The following is a 19,797-nucleotide window of genomic DNA, read 5'->3' on the forward strand; positions in this document are numbered from 1 at the left end:
AGGCTCTCCTGTTTGAGCAGGGGTTGGACTAGAAGACCTCCAAAGTCCCTTCCAATTGTGTTATCCCCTCCACATTTTCCCTTCAAACATTTGTACAGACGGCAACATTATATTGTACAAGGTATGTCTGCTATTAAGTGTCTTAGCTATTTGTAATCCTCGACTTCCAACCACAATTGGGACCAGAATTCCCATTCCTAAGCAAGGCAGTTATTGAGTTGTTAACCTTTTTTGCTGTTAAAGAGAATCACTGCAGTTGTTAAGTGGGTCACATGGCTGTTAAGCAAACCCAGCTTCTCCCATTGACTTTGCTTGTTGGAAGCCAGCTGGGAAAGATGCAAATGGCGATCACATGACCTTGGGGATGTTGCGACCATGATGAATACAAGCCAGTTGCCAAGCAACCAAAATGTTGGTCATGTGACTGTGGAGACGCTGCAACGGTCATAATAGCAAGAGCACTTAGACTTATATACTGCTTCACAGTGCTTTACAGCCCTCTCTAAGTGGTTTACAGAGTCAGCCTATTTGCCCCCAACAATCTGGGTCCTCGTTTTACCGACCTCGGAAGGATGGAAGGCTGAGTCAACCTTGAGCTGGTCAGGATCGAACTCTTGGCAGTGGGCAGAGTTTGCTTGCAATACTGCATTCTAAGTACTGCACCTCTAGAGAGGGAGGGAGGGAGGGAGGAATAGCAATAACAATAGCACCTAGACCAGGGGTAGGCAACCTCGGCTCTTTTATGACTCATGGACTTCAACTCCCAGAATTCCTGAGTCAGTTGAAGTCCATGAGTCATAAAAGAGCCGAGGTTGCCTACCCGACCTAGACTTATATAAAGCTTCACACTGCTTTACAGCCCTCTCTGAACGGCTTACAGAGTCAGCATATTTGCCCCCAACAATCTGGGTCCTCATTTACCGACCTCGGAAGGATGGAAGGTTGAGTCAACCTTGAGCCAGTCAGGATTGAACTGCTGGCAGTGGGCAGAATTAGCCTCCAATACTGCGCCTCTAGAGAAGGAAGGGAGGGTGGGAGGGAGGGAGGGAGGGAGGGAAGGAAGGAAGGAAGGAAGGAAGGAAGGAAGGAAGGAAGGAAGGAAGGAAGGAAGGAAGGAAGGAAGGAAGGAAGGAAGGAAGGAGAAAAGGGAGGGAGAGAAAGAAGGAAAGGAAGGAAGCAATAGCAATAGCACTTAGACTTATATACCGCTTCACAGTGCTTTACAGCCCTCTCTAAGTGGTTTACAAAGTCAGCCTGTGGCCCCCAACAATCTGGGTCCTCATTTTACCAACCTCAGAAGGATGGAAGGCTGAGTGAACCTTGAGGCAGTCAGGATCGAACTCCTGGCAGTGGGCAGAGTCAGCCTGCAATACTGCATTCTAACCATTGCGCTACCATGAGAAGGAAGGAAGGAAGGAAGGAAGGAAGGAAGGAAGGAAGGAAGGAAGGAAGGAGAAAAGGGAGGGAAGGAGAGAAAGAAAGGAAGGAAGGAAGCAATAGCAATAGAACTTAGACTTATATACCGCTTCACAGTACTTTACCGCCCTCTCTAAGAAGTTTACAGTCAGCCTATGGCCCCCGACAATCTGGATCGTCATTTACCGACCTTGGAAACATGGAAGGCTGAGTCAACCTTGAGCCAGTCAGGATCGAACATCCTGGCTGTGGGCAGAGTTAGCCTACCATGTTGCATTCTAACCACTGCGCCACCAGGGCTGAGTATGAGGAGTGGCTGCAAGTCACTTTTTTCAACTGCACTTCACCTTCAACTGGTCGCTAAACGCACGGATGCAAGTCGAGGACTACCTGTCTACAAGGATGCCGGTAAGCTTCTGTCAAGCTGACAAAAAAAAAACACCACACCCCAATTTTTGTACCTACAGTTCGCACCCACAACCACGTCCTTGTTATAGTTAAGGCTCTCTTGATCTCCAGTCCTTCAAGGGCCCGGCCAACTCAGTTAATATTTGGCAAAAGTGTTGGTTCCTTGATTTAAGATTGAACGCAGCCGTCTTTTATCGTCTTGTTTAAAAGGAATTTTTTTTAAAAAAAAAACTCGAAAACCACACGCAGATGAGCCTTTTGCAAAAACATATGAACCCTTTGCTAAGTGGCCTTGCTCTGCCTTTGACTGCAAGGCCAGCAGTTTTCAAGGACACCCACGTTGATTCTCCCACTGGCAACGTTTTTTGCTTTTTCCTACGGCAACTTACTTTGGCTTCGGTCTCCCCGCGGTGTAACGTGTACAAGTGATGGACGGCGCTTTGAGAAGAGGACCACGGGTGGGTGAGGACCTGGAAGATGTGGAAATCGTGGCCCAGGGTGTCTGCCGTGACCAGAAGCATGCCTGAAGGGGGGAAAAAAGAGAAAAGGGGGACACGTGAGAGAGGAAAAATGTCGAGCGCCGCATTCAGCAACGTATGTTCCTCCCCGACATCTGAAAAAAAAGGAACATGATCAGAACTCTACTTTAGAATCATTGGCATGAGGTCATTTTAAAAAATAAAAAATAAAAATTTATAATACACTATGCAAAAGGTGTTTGAATTCCACTGTTTGTGTACAGGTGGTCCTCCACTTACGACCGCGCTTGAAGCCAGAATTTCTGTCGTTAAGCGAGTTTTGGCCCACTGGATAACCTTCCTGGCCACGACGGCTAAGTGAATCGCTGCACTAGTTAAGACAGTAACATTGCAAGACAGCTGTTGTGAGTTTGGCTCCATTTTACGACCTTTCTCGAGGCGGTGAAGTGAATCGCTGCAGTCGTTAAGTTAGTAACGCGGCTGTTAAGTGAATCAGCTTGTCAGGGAGGTCGCAAAAGGGGGTCACGTGACCCCGGGACATTGCAAGCGTCATAAATATATGCAGTTGCCAAGCGGCCAAGCTTGGTCACGTGATCCTGGGGCCGGGACGTGTGAAAAGCGGTCGTAAGTCATTCTTTTCAGTGCTCTTATAACTCCGAATGGTCATTAAACAAACGGTTATAAGTCAAGGACTACCTGTAGCAGAACTTTCCCCGGCATATAATAATGGAGGGAATAACCCAGAAATATTCTTTGTTGGTAAATCGTGCTACGTGCATATGGCTATTATCTTCTGCAACTTGCTCAAGTATACATTCATTTATGATGTATATTTACTCAGAAGTTAAGAGCCATTATGTTAAATTAGATTCTCACCAGTAAGAGAATGCGGAGGTGATGGGGGGGGGAACACCCTAATAAAGCTGATTTAAAGCTTGCAGGCCTAACTCCTTTTCTGAAGGGAATGAAGTGGGAGTACAAGAGAAGAAATAGCACACACATTAGTCTTTTATAAAATGTGAAAGCTGCAAACACAGAAAGCTTTGTAGATGATTTATTGGCCCAAGGCCTGTCCAGCGCCACGCTGTAGCCAAGACTCTTTTTTATTATTATTATTTCAACTGCTTTGAAGCACATAAGCTCCGGGCTACCTGAACCAGGGCAGCTGGATGTCTTCAGATGGACTACAATGCCCATAAGCTCCAGTCAAAATAGCCATAGCCATGGAAGCCAAGGGTTTTTTGAAGTAGATCCAAGTACTTCCTCAATAACATCCAGTGTGATAGGAAAGTTAAGTAAGAGAAACGCTGCATAGCAGCGCCTGTCAGGGAAGTTTGCAGATTTCTTGTTATTTATTTAAAAGAATAACAGAGTTGGAAGGGACCTTGGAGGTCATCTAGTCCAACCCCCTGCTCAGGCAGGAAACCCTATACTGTTTCAGTCAAATGGCTGTCCAGTCTCTTCTTAAAAACTTCCAGTGTTGGAGCAGCCACAACTTCTGGAGGCAGGTTGTTCCACCGGTTGATTGTTCTAGCTGTCAGGAAATTTCTCCTTAATTCCAGGTTGCTCCTCGATGAGTTTCCATCCATTGCTTCTTCTCCTGCCTTCAGGGGCTTTGAAAAATAGCTTGACTCCCTCTTCTTTGGGGCAGCCCCTGAGATACTGGAAGACTGCTATCATGTCTCCCCTTGTCCTCTTCATTAAACCAGACATCCTCAATTTCTTCAACCATTCTTTATATGTTTTAGCCTCCAGTCCCCTGATCATCTTTGTGGCTCTTCTCTGCACCCTTTCCAGAATCTCAACATCTTGTTTACATTGTCACAACCAAAATTGGATGCAGTATTTCAAGTGTGGCCTTGCCGAGACATTATAAAATGGTACTAACACGTCACATGATATTAATTAAATCCGTCTATTAATATTTCATATGCCACCCCTCTCACTCGTAAAATGACTCAGTGGCAGGCTCACAGACACTAAACAGATAAATAGAAAAACAATTAAAAATTTAAGAGCCAGTTTGGTCTAATGGTTAAGGCAGCAGGCTAGAAATCGGGAGGCTGTGAGTTCTAGTCCTACCTTAGTCATTCAATCCAGTTGGGTGACTTTGAGCCAGTCAATCTCACTCTCTCAGCTCAATCCACCTCACTGAGTTGTTGTTGTTGTTGTTGTGGGGAAAATAGGAGGAGGAAGGTGTGGGGGGGATATGTTCACCACCTTGAGTTATTTGTAGAAATAATCAAGGCGGAATATAAAGAAACAAACATGGCTGGCTGGCTGGGGAATTCTGGGAGTTGAAGTCCACAAGTCTTAAAGTTGCCAAGGTTGGACACCCTTGTTCTAAATCTTAAAGGGTAGACCAGAGTTTGTGGATCCCTTCAATCATCTGCTCCTATCACTGCCAGCAGGAATTCCTTTGTGGATGGGGTCCACAGCAGACCCCTTCCGATGCAGCAAGTGGGACGGGCTAGTCCCATTGGGACAGGGGTAGGCAAGCTTGGCTCTTTTATGACTCATGGACTTCAACTCCCAGAATTCCTGAGCCAGCATGGCTCAGCATGGAAACCTCTCCATTTCTCCTCAGCATGGCTGGCTCAGGAATTCTGGGAGTTGAAGTCCACGAGTCATAAAAGAGCCAAGATTGCCTACCCCTGCATTGGGGTGAGATGTACTTGAACACCGGGCCCTGTCTAACAAAATGAAATTCAATGTAGATAAAAAAATAAGGTTTTACACTTGGGCAAGAAAAAACAACTGTATAGGTACAAACTGGGTGAAACATGGCTTAATACAAGTAACTGTGAGATGGATCTCGGAGTCCTAGTGGACAATCCCTTAAATAGGAGCCAGCCGTGTGCAGCAGCAGCAGCCAAAAAAGCCAACACAGTGCTGGGCTGCATTAATAGAAGGATAGAATCAAGATCACGTGAAGTGTTAGTACCACTTTACAAACCTTTAGTATGTCCACACCTGGAATACTGCATCCAGTTCTGGTCAGCACAATATAAAAAAGATGTTGAAACTCTGGGAAGAGTGCAGAGAAGAGCAGGAAATGGGTATGTCCAGTCTAGTGAAAAGAAGGACTAAGGGTGACATGATAGCAGTGTTGCAAAATTTGAGGGGCTCCTACAAAGGTGAGTGGGGGGCGGGATGTCAAACTACATTCCAAAGCACCAAAAGGCAGGACAAGAAACAAGGGATGGAAACTGATCAAAGAGAGAAGCAACCTGGAATTAAGGAGAAACTTCCTGACAGTGAGGACAATCAACCAGTGGAACAGCTTGCCTCCAGAAATCGTGGGCGCTCCATCACTGGAGGTTTTTAAGAAGAGACTGGACAACCATTTGTTTGAAATGGTACGGGGTCTCCTGCTTGAGCAGAGGGTTGGACTCGAAGACCTCCAAGGTCCCTTCCAATTCTATTGTTCCATGTTCTATGTACATTACCTGCCCTCTGCAACCCACAGAATAATTCACAATGATCCTGAGAATCTTCTATAAAGTGCAGGCTTTCCATGATGGACCAGGCAATGGAGGAAGGGCAGACTTAAAGTAGGCATGATGTAAATGGCCGACGGCAGAGATTTTATGCATTGAGCTAGCCCTGCAATAATTCTCACACAGTACCCACACAGCAATGTACCGGGTTAATGGAGTATGTCCCTTCATTACTGCCAAGGGGTTTGGTGAATCTGCCAAGGCGTGCTGCTTCTTTTTACTCATTGGTAAACCACAGGAAGTTTGTCCAGGCATCACTTTCCATTTCCAAAGTGCTTCACGCTGAGTTGGGCAAAGTGTTTAAAACTGCACCCTCTCTGGGACTGCCATGCTGGATCGCCACCCACCAGGCAGACATTCGAGTTCTTCATTTTTTTTAATTTTTAATTTTTATTTTTTTAAAAAAAGATCACATCCATATGGGCACAAACTTAGCTTTGACTTAAGCAAAATGAAAGAAAAACACTGTGGGGGAATAGAACATTCAATGTCCTTCAAAACATTGCTAGCATAGGATTAAAAGTAGGGGAGAAATTCCTAGCCAGAAGAATTCGGGAATGTCTGAGAATGGAATGGAATGGGATGGGATGGGATGGGATGGAATGGAATGGAATGGAATGGAATGGAATGGAATGGAATGGAATAGAATAGAATAGAATAGAATAGAATAGAATAGAATAGAATAGAATAGAATAGAATAGAATAGAATAGAATAGAATAGAATAGAATAGAATGGAATGGAATGGAATGGAATGGAATGGGATGGGATGGGATGGGATGGGATGGGATGGGATGGGATGGGATGGGATGGGATGGGATGGGATGGGATGGGATGGGATGGGATGGGATGGGATGGGATGGGATGGGATGGAATGGAATGGAATGGAATGGAATAGAATGGAATGGAATGGAATGGAAGAGACCTTGGAGGTCTTCTAGTCCAGCCCCCTGCTCAAGCTGGAGAACCTATAGTACCATCTCAGACAAGTGACTGTCCGGTCTCTTCTTAAAGATCTCAAGTGATGGAGCACCCACGAATTCTGGTGGCAAGCTGTTCCACTGGTCGATGGCCCTCACTGTCAGGAAGTTTCTCCTTAATTCCAGGTTGCTTCTCTCTTTGATCAGTTTCCATCCATTGTTTCTCGTCCTTCCCTCTGGTGCTTTGGAGAATAATTTGACCCCCTCTTCTTTGTGGCAGCCCCTCAGATACTGGAACACCGCTATCATGTCATGTTCTTCATATGTTTTAGTCTCCAGGCCTTAGTTGCTCTTCTCTGATCCGCTCCAGGGTAGGGTAGAAAGAAAGATTTCTAAGAAAAAAAAGGCATTAGTGCTCTGCCCCCCCCCCCAAAAAAAGCAAAAAAAAGCTGGACTTTAAGAGAATAGAAAGGACCTGCAAAAAAATAACGCTGGATCTCAGCACAAAATATCACCTTAATTCACATTTTAAAACTCTTCTTTTCTATGCTCCATGTTTTCCTGGCCTCTTAAACTTAGAACTGGGAAAGGCTGTTCTATGTATTTTTATTTGTTATGTCATCCAGAGTTAGTGTCAATTTGGACAGCCTGATAAATCTAAATGATTGGTAAAAAAAAACACCCAACAACAACAAAGAAAGACAGCTGCTGTTGGTCAGTAGCAACGCTGAAGGTGGTGGGCCAATATTTAATTCATGGGTGTTGAAGTTGATGTTGAAGTCTACTATGAGGAAGAAACTGACAGAGAGTATCTAACTCGAAAGAGCTGACGTTGAGGTACTAAAGGTGTAAATGGCTATGGAGATTCTCAGTCTCCACCTATCAACATCACCTGTTTTACAACACAGTCCTTTCAGCAGTTCCAAAAAGGTTCTCCACCCGTTTGTATTCTGATTCAGGCGACCTTGAGGGCACAGATAAGCCTCCAGATAGCCTCAAAAGACTCTCAGAGGAGTACTAATGACCAGATGACTGCAAGCAATATAAATCTTCTATTCTATTCTATTCTATTCTATTCTATTCTATTCTATTCTATTCTATTCTATTCTATTCTATTCTATTCTATTCTATTCTTCTACTTCATTCCATTATTCTTGGTGGAGCAGTGGGCTAATGCCTCCTTAAGTAACACCAGCTGCCTGCAATTAGTGCAGGTTCGCGTCCCACCAGGCTCAAGGTTGACTCAGCCTTCCATCCTTCCGAGGTAGGTAAAATGAGGACCCAGATTGTTGGGGGCAATTAAGCTGACTTTGTAATAATGCCGCTTGGGGTGTGTGTGAAAGCCCTAATAAGCAGGCATATACATAGAATGAAGGCTACTGCTAAGCTTGTAAGCCGCCCTGAGTCTTCGGAGAAGGGCGGGATATAAATGGAATTAAAATTTTAAAAAAAATTCTATTCTATTATTCTATTCTATTCTATTCTATTCTATTCTATTCTATTCTATTCTATTCTATTCTATTCTATTCTATTCTATTCTATTCCTATTCTATTCTATATTCTATTCCATTCCATTCCGTACTTTCTATTCTATTCTATTCTATTCTATTCTATTCTATTCTATTCTATTCTATTCTATTCTATTCTATTCTATTCTATTCTATTCTATTCTATTCTACACTGTATTCTATTCTATTCTATTCTATTCTATTCTATTCTATTCTATTCTATTCTATTCTATTCTATTCTATTCTATTCTTTTTCTTTTCTTTTCTCTCTCAGAGGGAGTACTAATGGTCAGATGACTGCAAAGGCATGTAATTCCTTCCATTCCCCACCATTCGGTCAGAAATGAAAAAGCTTCTTGGATGAGAAGTGAAACGTCTTCAAGGAAAAACAAAGGAAGTCCAGTTGCCTCTTGTAAAAGCACCTTTGGGTCTACCAATGGTGTGATCTATGAGTGATGTTGAGGGACCAATGATCTAAAAGTTTAGCAGTGATCCTAGAACTGCATGTGACCTCATCCTCATCATATTCCTCAAATATTAAATCTGGCCTGATGTCCTTACCTGTAAATTGTTCTAGCGAACTTCTCTTTCCTTCTATTATTATAAATCTTTTATTCATAAAACATGAAACTCAGTCAACTGAACACTCAAATTGACTGGCACTAATGGCTGACACGGGTTGCTGCCAGCATCCTAGGTATCAACCAGGTATCTTCTTAAAATGTAAGATGTTCCGAGTAGCGCAGTTTTTTGTAGCTTTGCTGGAGTTATTGCAGGAAGCTGCAATTTCTTGATGTGTTTTGCAAAGTTTTTGGACATAGTTCCCAGTGCCCCGATGACAATGGGTATCACTGTTACGCGTTTCATCCATAATCGCGCAGTTTCGATGGCCAGGTCGCGGTATTTCGTAATTTTTCCCAGTTCTTTTTCTTCGACTCTGGCATCTCCTGGTACAGCGATATCAATCAGCTGTACGCTTCGATTCTCTACAACTGCGATATCTGGCGTGTTGTGTTCCAAATGGCAATCTGTCTGTGTTCGGAAGTCCCACAAGATCTTCACCCTCTCATTCTCGACAACTTTTTCCACCCTATGTTCCCACGACTTTTCAGACACAGGCAAGTCGTATTTTTTACACAATGCCCAGTGGATTAGTTTAGCATCATCATCATCATCATCATCATCATCATTATCATTATTATTATCATCATCATCATCATCATCATCATCATCATCATCATCATCATCATCATTATTATTATTATTATTATTATTATTATTATTATTATTATTATTATTATTATTATTATTATTATTATTATCATTATTGCTGTCAGGCGCAAAAGACCAAGACCACACATGAAGTTCCCATTAAACCAATTTATTACTATTCATTCCTACTTTACAGGAATTTACTCAGCTAATGGTTAGCGCTGTTTTGGTACTAGATACGGGGCAAAGGAATTCAAGAAGGGCTGGACTTAGTCCATCTGTGCTGATTCTAGGCTGATCCCTCTTTTGACTAGATTCTGCCACTCCTCCTACAGTTGCCATTGTAATATTTATGGCCCTCACAGTTAAAGTACATAAAAAGTGAGTAATAAGTAAAGGAAGGCAAAAAGCAAACTTCTCTCTCTTTTTTTTCTTGTTCTGCTTGTCTCTGTCTTTAACATTTTAGTTCCAATTAACTCTGCATAGCTACAATCTCACAGTCTGGCTCATACTATCCTTATTTTATAACGGTTAGAAGAATTTTTTATTTTTTTACTTTATGACATTGAGAACAATTAACCAGTGGAACAGCCTGCCTCCAGAAGCTGTGAATGCTCCAATGCTGGAAGTTTTTAAGAACAGACTGGACAGCCATTTGTCTGAAATGGTGTAGGGTTTCCTGCCTAAGCAGGGAGTTGGACTAGATGACCTCCAAGGTCCCTTCCAAGTAATAATAATGGTAATAGTAATAATAATAGTAATAATAATAATAATGTTTTTGTTGTTGTTGTTGTTGTTGTTGTTGTGAAATCCATCAATCATCTCAGAGTCCTAGGGGACAATCACTTAAATATGAGCCAGCAGTGTGCTGCAGCTGCCAAAAAAGCGAACACAGTGCTAGGCTGCATTAACAGAGGGATCACGTGAAGTATTAATACCACTTTACAATGCCTCAGTAAGGCCACACTTGGAATACTGCACTGTGTTTTGGTCACCACGATGTCAAAAAGATGTTGAGACTCTAGAAAGAGTGCAGAGAAGAGCAACAGAGATGATCAGGGGACTGGAGGCTAAAACATATAAGGAACGGTTGCTGGAATTGGGTATGACAGCAGTGTTCCAATACTTGAGGGGCTGCCACAAAGAAGAAGGAGTCAAGCTATTCTCCAAAGCACCTGAAGGCAGGACAAGAAGCAACGGATGGAAACACATCAAGGAGAGAAGCAACCTAGAAATAAGGAGAAACTTCCTGACAGTTAGAACAATTAACCAGTGGAACAGCCTGCCACCAGAAGCCGTGAATGCTCCAACACTGGAAGTTTTTAAGAAAAGACTGGAAAGCCATTTTTTTTTTTGAATGAAATGGTATAGGGGAGTGATGGTGAACCTTTTAGAGACCCACACTGCAACCCAAAACCCACTTATGTATCGTTGGGTTCCGGGTGGGCATGGCCCACTGGGTGGGTGTGGCTCATTGGGTGGGCATGGCCCACTGGGTGGGTGTGGCTCATTGGGTGGGCATGGCCCATTGGGTGGGTGTGGCTGCGGTGGTAACGGCAGACTGGGTGGGACTAAAAAGTTCAATCAATCAATTCCAACTTCATGAGATCTTTTTTTTTCCCTGCAGGAAGTTGAAATTGATTGGTTGAACCCTTTTTTTGCACATGGTGGCGGAGGCCTAAAGCAAAAAGGTTTTATAAAACCCAGCTGAAGGCCTAGGACTGGGGTGACGGCCTGTGTGCCCACAGAGAGGGCTCTGCATGCCACCTGTGGCATGCGTGCCATAGGTTCGCCACCATAGGTATAGGGCAGGGGTCGGCAACCTGAAAAAGGAAAAGAGCCACTGGGAACCAGTTCCATCACACATAAAAAAAAGTGGGAGCCGCGTGTGTGCGTCCATGCACGCGCATACGCAAAATGGTTTTTTCTTGCGCATGCGCAGATGCACGCAGTTGCCATTTTTTTTATGTGTGATGGAACCGGTTCCTGGTTGCGCGACGGCGACGGCCCGTTTCCAGAGCTACCGCTTTTGGCAGCCTGAAAACGTGCCGCGGCAGCTTTCCCAAAGAGCGGCGCTGCTGCCCGTTCGCGCGGAGGTGCGCGCACACCTCTCCAAAGGTTTGGGGAGGTGCGCGCGCACCTCCGTCCATTCGGAGAGGTGCGCGCGCACCTCTCCAAACGGGCGGTGCCACTCTCCATTTGGAGAGGTGCGCGTGCACCACTGCCCGTTCGAAGAGGTGCGCGTGCACCGGGTGGCTGGGAGCCGCAGGAGACAGCTCAAAGAGCCGCATGCGGCTCCGGGTTTCCTGCCTGAGCAGGGGGTTGAGCTAGATGACCTTCAAGATCCCTTCCAACTTTATTATTATTATTATTATTATTATTATTATTATTATTATTATTATTATTATTATTATTATTATTATTATTATTAATTATCTTCCCTTAATAATAGTCAGCATTCTCATGAAGGTCCAGCCTGTTTGTCGAGTTAATTTTATTATTTTCAAAGGTATTTTTGTCAAAGGGGAAAAAAATTCATTCTGTTTTCTAAGAATTACTGTCCCTTCGTCTGTTTAACACTTTCTTAAATCACAATCCTGTTAATGTGAAGGAAATCAGGAGTCAGGGCAGTTCAAATGAATAAAGATTTATCGGAAGCTTAAGCTGTCTACAAGAATCTGAACTACTAATAGTCAAAGCAAATGGGTGATATATAAGAATCAACAAAATTCAAGGAGGGCTGGAGTTAGTGAAGTGACTTGAGACTGACGGTACACTTTGACCCCTCCCTCGGGCTCAGCCTGGTCATCTCCTACATCTAAGCTTTTTTTTTGCTTTTAAGTCAAAATCCTTTAAGATAGTATGTTCTTTTCTCCATTCCAAAAAAATAGGCAACTTACCAAGTGTTCTTTCCTGCCTGTCGGAAGATCTCTCTTAAGTCGTAAATGAATTGTATAAAATAATTGGTTCAAATGTCCAGATAGGCGGCATAGTGGTTTTGAGTGTGATGGTAATCCCACAGTTCCCAAGCCACTAAACCCATAATCGACTACAAGAAACTCAATTCCTGTGGTCACTTCACAAGCACAGCGATCTAGAGCACAAGTGGGCAATCTCCCAAACTCTCCTGCTCCAGAGAGAGAATTTCATCAGCCAGAACATTCTGCTTGGCTGCCAGTCTTTACCACGATGCTGTCCCTGCTCACTGAGACACTGCAACCTGACACACGTCCTCACTCGGAAGCCTCCTCAACAGGAAACTATTGAAAAAAAATATAGGTATTTTGTGCCCATTTACGGCTCATGCTAAGTCTCGTTATTTGCTTCATTTCCACCTCTTAGGCTGCCTCAAACAAATTACTCCTGATGGAATATGGCCCGTATTAGAAAAAAAAAAGCACATTATTGATATAACAGTATAAGTCACCTATTACGATTACCCCCTTCCTGTTCCATGAATCACAGATATCTGAAATCAACTTTCCTTCCAGATGCCTTTTTAAACCTTCCTGTACTGTACAATCTTCCAGAAAAGGGACTGCATCAGGGAACAATTAAAGGCCTATTGATACATGGCATTATAGCAGCAACAAAAAAGTTGCTAACTGCAGACCTCCGAGCATAGATGAGCCCACACAGTTGAAAAGCCACACTCATAATCTCTTTCCCTTTGCATTGCGGTCCATTCATACATTCTGTTGCAAGTTCTTGAATGAGCAAGTGATATCTGTGCCTACTTGAGAAAATCAACAAGTCAGGACTGGACAATGAATGCTGCTGAAAATCTAATTAAGGTCTTCTGAACATTTAAGATGCTAGCACTATTCAACAGTTAAGAAGCGACTGGCTAGTCTAGAGAAAAGAAGGACATGATAGCAGTCTTCCAGTATCTCAGGGGCTGCCCCAAAAAAGAGGGAGTCAAGCTATGCTCCAAAGGCCCTGAAGGCAGGAGAAGAAGCAACGGATGGAAACTCATCAAGGAGAGAAACAACCTGGAACTAAGGAGAAACTTCCTGACAGTGAGAACAATTAACCAGTGGAACAACCTGCCTCCAGAAGCTCTGAATGCTCGAACACTGGAAGTTTTGAAGAAGAGATAGTCACTTGTTTGAAATGGTAGAGGGTCTCCTGCTTAAGCAGGGAGTTGGACTACTAGAAGACCCCCAAGGCCCCTTCCAGCTCTATTCTGATAGATAGAAATCTATCTACCTATCTATCTATCTCTATCTATCTATCTATCTATCTATCTATCTATCTATCTATCTCTATCTATCTATCTATCTATCTATCTATCTATCTATCTCTATCTATCTATCTATCTATCTATCTATCTATCTCTATCTATCTATCTATCTCTATCTATCTATCTATCTATCTATCTATCTATCTCTATCTATCTATCTATCTCTATCTATCTATCTATCTATCTATCTATCTATCTCTATCTATCTATCTATCTATCTATCTATCTATCTCTATCTATCTATCTATCTCTATCTATCTATCTATCTATCTATCTATCTATCTATCTATCTCTATCTATCTATCTCTATCTATCTATCTATCTATCTATCTATCTATCTATCTATCTATCTATCTATCTATCTATCTATCTCTATCTATCTACCTATCTATCTATTTCTATCTATCTATCTATCTATCTATCTATCTATCTATCTATCTATCTATCTATCTATCTATCTATCTATCTATCTATCTATCTATCTATCTCTATCTATCTACCTATCTCTATCTATCTATCTATCTATCTATCTATCTATCTATCTATCTATCTATCTATCTATCTATCTATCTCTATCTATCTATCTATCTATCTATCTATCTATCTATCTATCTATCTATCTATCTACCTCTTTCTGTCTCTCTCAATCTCTATCTTTTTTTCTTGTGTTTTTTTTGCCACAGTTGTTAAGTGAAACATTGTGGCTGTTAAGTTACCAACACAGTTGTAAAGTGAACTTGGTTTCCCACTGTACTTTGCCTGTCCGGGGGGGGGGGGGCAGGGGGTGTCGCAAAAGGGGATCCCATGAACCTGGGACAGCGCAACCGTCATAAATGCATGCCGGTTGCTAAGCTTCCAAGTTTTGTTCTGAGGGTGAGGCTGCAAGTATGAAAAAATGGTCATTACGTCCCTTTTCCCAGTGCCGTTGTAACTTTGAACGATCACTAAACGAATGGTTGAAGTCAAGGGCTACCTGCACACACCTCATGTCGAACCATTAGAGAGTGTGTGTATGCATGTGTGTGTGTGTGTGTGTGTGTGTGTGTGTGTGTGTGTGTGTAGTTGGTGGTGATGACGGGACTCATCAAAATTCAATCTCTTCTCTTTCTTGTTTCTTCCAAAGGCGCGTTCGTTCCAACTTAAAAGGTAACGTCTGCAGCCCATCCAGATCCTTGCACCCGCATCAATGTAATGAATAAGTTGGTAAGAATTTATGAACCGAGTCGATCTTTTCCCCCACCCCTTTTTTATTTCTTTTTTCTTTTTGCACGGACGCTTTGGTGCTCTTCGCAAGTGAAGCTCGTCGAAAAGGCGCCTCTTATTTTTACCCTGAAATCCCCAGAGGGAGATGGAAAACTTTCCATTTGGGAAAGCAAAAATAATAATAATAATAATTTTTTTAAAAATTTTTTAAAAAAAATAAAAATCCTTTCGTGGATGCAAAAAGATAACTTGCAATCTCTTTCCCACCCACCCACTCCTGCCCAGATCCCACTAACATCCCATTTGACAGAGCCGGACAATCGACTTGCTTTAATTTACAGCTTCCTCTTTCGTTTCACCGGGCGGATGCTCTGTCGTCGGAAGGTTAGCTGTATTTAATTTGGGGGTCTGGGATGGGGGGGGAGAAGATAGAGGGTGCAGAAAAGAACTTCGTAAAGAGGGGAATGGGGGGGGATGGGGTGGTGTCGAAATGGTGCAGATGTCGGCTTGTGGTTTAGGAGCTATTTCTTGCAGCACATCCGAAGACTAAGCCAGACTCCAGGCTGGCCATAAAGTCAAACCCACGCCCTAGAACGAGGTGCCAAGCCGCCAAAAAAAGAGGAAAAAAAGGAATTTGCGTCAACTGGGGAATACAACCAAAGGGGAAGAACTTCTAATTATAGGGTCTGGAAGCGGAAGGAAGCCGTGAGTGATTAGGAGTCGAGGCCCTGCTGTATGTTTACCCCAAGGCTTCCTCTCCTCTACTCCTTGATAGATGAGGTTGGCCCCCCCCACACAAAAAAAGGGTGGGGATTGAAGTTGCTGATGAGACACAGGAGAGGCTTCCAAGACCGGGCCGGGCGGGAGTTGGGTCTGGCTTCTGTGGCCGTGTAGTAACATAAGTCTTTTCAACTAGGCGTCAGTTGGTTAGCCCCGAGAAGGCCAAATTAGAGGGTAGGAAATCTCAGCTGGGTCCCTGCCGTGGAAAAGAAAGGGAGCAAGAGCGCGGGAGAGAAAATAACGGAGGAAACCAAACTCAGCTCCAAACATCTCTCCGGGACGTCCTATTTATAACACCTCTCCCAACGGACGGCCGCCGGACTGCAGAGGAGAGAGGCAGAGAACAGGCCTCGCCCTGGATTTACACCGCCGAGAGAACATCCTCCGTTTGGCGAAATGAGTGGCCCAGGCTAACTCGGCGCTTCGCTGGCCGCTCAGGGACGCAAGTCAAGACTTCAGCCTGTCCAAGCTTTGTGGGCAGAAAGCAGTCCCTTTTCGTCGTACTCTTTCCCCCTTGAGAGACAGAAGGACGTGGAATCGTGGGGCCAGCAGGGGACCGTAAGAGGTCTTCTAGTCCAACCCGTGGCCCAAGGCAGGCGATTTGGCAGGCAGTCCTCGACTTACGACCACACTTGGACACACACACACACACACACCCCCGCCAAAAGGTCCGTTGCTCGGCGAGACAGTTACGGGGCTTGCCCCATTTTACAAGCTTTCTTGCCGCAGTGGCTAAGCGAATCAATGCAGGTTGTTAAGTTAGTCGCACGGTTGCTAAGTGAATCGGGCTTCCTCCCCCCCCACCCCCACCCCAATTGACTTTGCTTGTCGGAAGGTCGCAAAAGGGGATCCCGTGATCCCGGGACACTGCAACCGGCGTAAATATGAGCCAGTCGCCTAGCGTCCGAATTTTGATCACGTGACCGTGGGGATGCTGCTACCCACGTTCAGAAGTGGGGAAAATGGTCATAAGTCACTTTTTTCAGTGTCGTCGTAACTTCAAACAGTCACTAAGTAAACATTTGTAAGTCATGGACTGCATACCATCCTAGATAAATGGTTGTCTAATCTTTTCTTGAAAGCCTCCTGTAATGGAGCACACAAAACCTCCAAAGGCAAAGGTTTCCTGCTTCACCAGGGGGTTGGTCTAGAAGATCTCCAACGTCCCTTCCAACTCTGTTTTCTATTCTATTCTGTTCTGTTCTGTTCTGTTCTTCCTGTTTCTATTCTATTCTGTTCTATTCCTCTTCTTCCTCTTCCTGTTTCTATTCTATTCTGTTCTTCTTCCTGTTTCTATTCTATTCTGTTCTTCTTCCTGTTTCTATTCTATTCTATTCTATTCTATTCTATTCTATTCTATTCTATTCTATTCTATTCTATTCTATTCTATTCTATTCTATTCTATTCTATTCTATTCTATTCTATTCTATTCTATTCTATTCCTAATTCTTATTCTATTCTATTCTATTCTATTCTTGTTCTTGCTGTAAGGAAATTTCTCTTTATTTCCAGGTCCAACCCCCTGCTCAGGCAGGAAACCCTAAACCATTTCAGACAAATGACGGTCCAGTCTCTCCTTAAAAACTTCCAGTGTTGGAGCATTCACCGCTTCTGGAGGCAGGTTGTTCCACTGGTTAATTGTCCTCACTGTCAGGAAATTTCTCCTTAATTCCAGGTTGCTTCTCTCCTTGATCAGTTTCCACCCGTTGCTTCTTATCCTGCCCTCAGGTGCTCTGGAGAATAAGTTGACACACACACACCCTCTTCTCAGTGACAACACTTCAAGTGTTGGAAGATGGCTATCAAGTCTCCCCTAAGTCTTCCTTAGGCTAAAAACATTGCTCATTGCCTTAGCTGTTCGTCTATGATGTAGCCTCCAGACCCCTCATCATCTCTGCATGCTATGGAAGTACTCAACTTAATTGTGTTAAGTCATGAGAGGTCGCCGTCAGCCCCAAATTCTCCTCCACTGGAGCAGACACCTCATCGTGAGTGGCTGTTTTAGCCTGGCTCGCTCCAATCTGCCACATTTCTGCTCCTGGTGCTTTGGGGGACATGCAGATCATTCCTGATGCAGAACTATCTAATTTCAGGAGACAGGTGCTCAGAAAAAAAAATGCAGGTTGATGAGTGGATTATGCAAAAAAGGCAGACAGCTCTTCTCCCAATATATGATTAATTTATGGTCCTGCCTTGCAATGTAGTTACAAGACTGCTCTGTGAAGATCAGACCGGAAGAGGAGAAAACAGGCCAGTCAGAGGCACCCAGAATAACAGAAAAACAGAGTTGGAAGGGACCTTGGAGGTCTTCTAGTCCAACCCCCTGCTCAAGCAGGAAATCCTATAACGGGGTAGGCAACCTTGGCTCTTTTATGACTTGTGGACTTCAACTCCCAGAATTCCTGAGCCAGTCGTGCTGAGGAGAAATGGAGAGGTTTCCATGCTGAGCCTTGCTGGCTCAGGAATTCTGGGAGTTGAAGTCCACAAGTCATAAAAGAGCCACGGTTGCCCACCCCTGCCCTATAACAATTCAGACCAAACCGTTGTCCAATCTCTTCTTTAAAACCTCCAGTGTTGGAGCACCCACAACTTATGGATACATGATGGCTTTGTGGAGTTCCAGTTCAGAAAACAGAACACCTCTCGATAAGTGTCCCGCTGATTAATTGTTCTCACTCTCAGGAAATTTCTCCTTAGTTCCAAGTTGGGTTTCTCTTTAATGAGCTTCCACCCTTTATTTCTTGTCCTGCCCTCTGGTACTTTGGAGAACAGATCGCCCCCCCCCCACCTTCTCTGTGACAGCCCTTCATATAATGTTCATATTAACTCATAATATATGAATGATAAGCTGCCAAAAAGGCCAACACAGTGCTAGGCTGCATTATCAGAGGGGCAGAATCAAGATCACGTGAAGTGTTGATAACACTTTACAAGGCCTTGGTAAGGCCACGCTTGGAATGCGGCATCCAGTTTTGGTCACCACGATGTAAAAAAGATGTTGGGACTCTAGAAAGAGTGCAGAGAAGAGCAACAAAGATGATTGGGGGACTGGAGGTTAAAACATATAAGGAACAGTTGTTGGAATTGGATATATCTAGTTTAATGAAGAGAAGGACGAGTGGGGACATGATAGCAGTGTTCCAGTATCTCAGGGGCTGCCCCAAAGAGGGAGTCAAGCTATTCTCCAAAGCGCCTGAAGGCAGGACAAGAAACGGATGGAAACTAACCAAGGAGAGAAGCAACCTAGAACTAAGGTGAAATTTCTTGACAGTGAGAACAATTAACCAATGGAACAACCTGTCTCCAGAAGTTGTGAATGCTCCAACACTGGAAATTTTTAAGAAGAGATTAGACAACCATTTGTTGAAATGTATAGGGGTTTCCTGTCTAAGCAGGGGGTTGGACTAGAAGACCTCCAAGGTCCCTTCTAACTGTTATTCTATTCTATTCTATTCTATTCTATTCTATTCTATTCTATTCTATTCTATTCTATTCTATTCTATTCCTTATTCCTTATTCCTTATTCCTTATTCCTATTCTATTTTATTCCTATTCTATTTTATTCCTATTCTATTTTATTCCTATTCTATTCTATTCTATCCTATCCTACAATCATTCGTTCAGTGACCATTCAAAGCTACAACAAAACTGGAAACAGTGACTTATGACTGTTTTTCAAAGTTACGACTGATGCAGCATCCCCATGGTAACGTGATCAAAATTTAAACACTTGGCAACTGGTACGTATTTATGATGATTGTGGTGCCCTGGGGTCACCTTTCACGACCTTCTGACAAGCAAAATGAACGGGGAAGCCAGGTTCACTTAACAACCGTGTTACTAAGTTAACCACTGCAATGATTCGTTCAACAAACTGTGGCCGGAAAGATTATAAAATGGGGCAAAATGTCCCTGTCTCACTGAACAACCGAAACTTTGGGCTGAGTTGTGTTAGTAAGCTGAGGACGCCCTGTGCCCTTAATCACTCCCAGGGCGTCCACTTTCTATCTTTGCAAAGAGACACTGACACCTATTCAAAACAACACATTCATTACAAGGTTAGTTTTTATAGGAAGTGATGGAAGCAAAACATCGGCAAGACGAAAGAGATGGTGTTAGACTTCCGGAGA

At 43.5% G+C, this 19,797-nt stretch overlaps 1 protein-coding gene across 1 annotated transcript in view; it reads right to left on the reverse strand.

Annotated features, from left to right (window-relative positions):
• Window positions 1-19,797, reverse strand: part of BCAS3 (BCAS3 microtubule associated cell migration factor) — a 720,894-nt gene that overhangs the window by 499,841 nt on the left and 201,256 nt on the right. The window contains exon 15 of the mRNA XM_081346686.1: window positions 2,214-2,347. Within this exon, the coding sequence (XP_081202812.1) occupies window positions 2,214-2,347 (134 nt within the window). The remainder of the gene's footprint in view (window positions 1-2,213; window positions 2,348-19,797) is intronic.

Source organism: Vipera berus (assembly GCF_964194415.1).
Source record: "Vipera berus genome assembly, chromosome: 1".
Taxonomy (NCBI): domain Eukaryota; kingdom Metazoa; phylum Chordata; class Lepidosauria; order Squamata; family Viperidae; genus Vipera; species Vipera berus.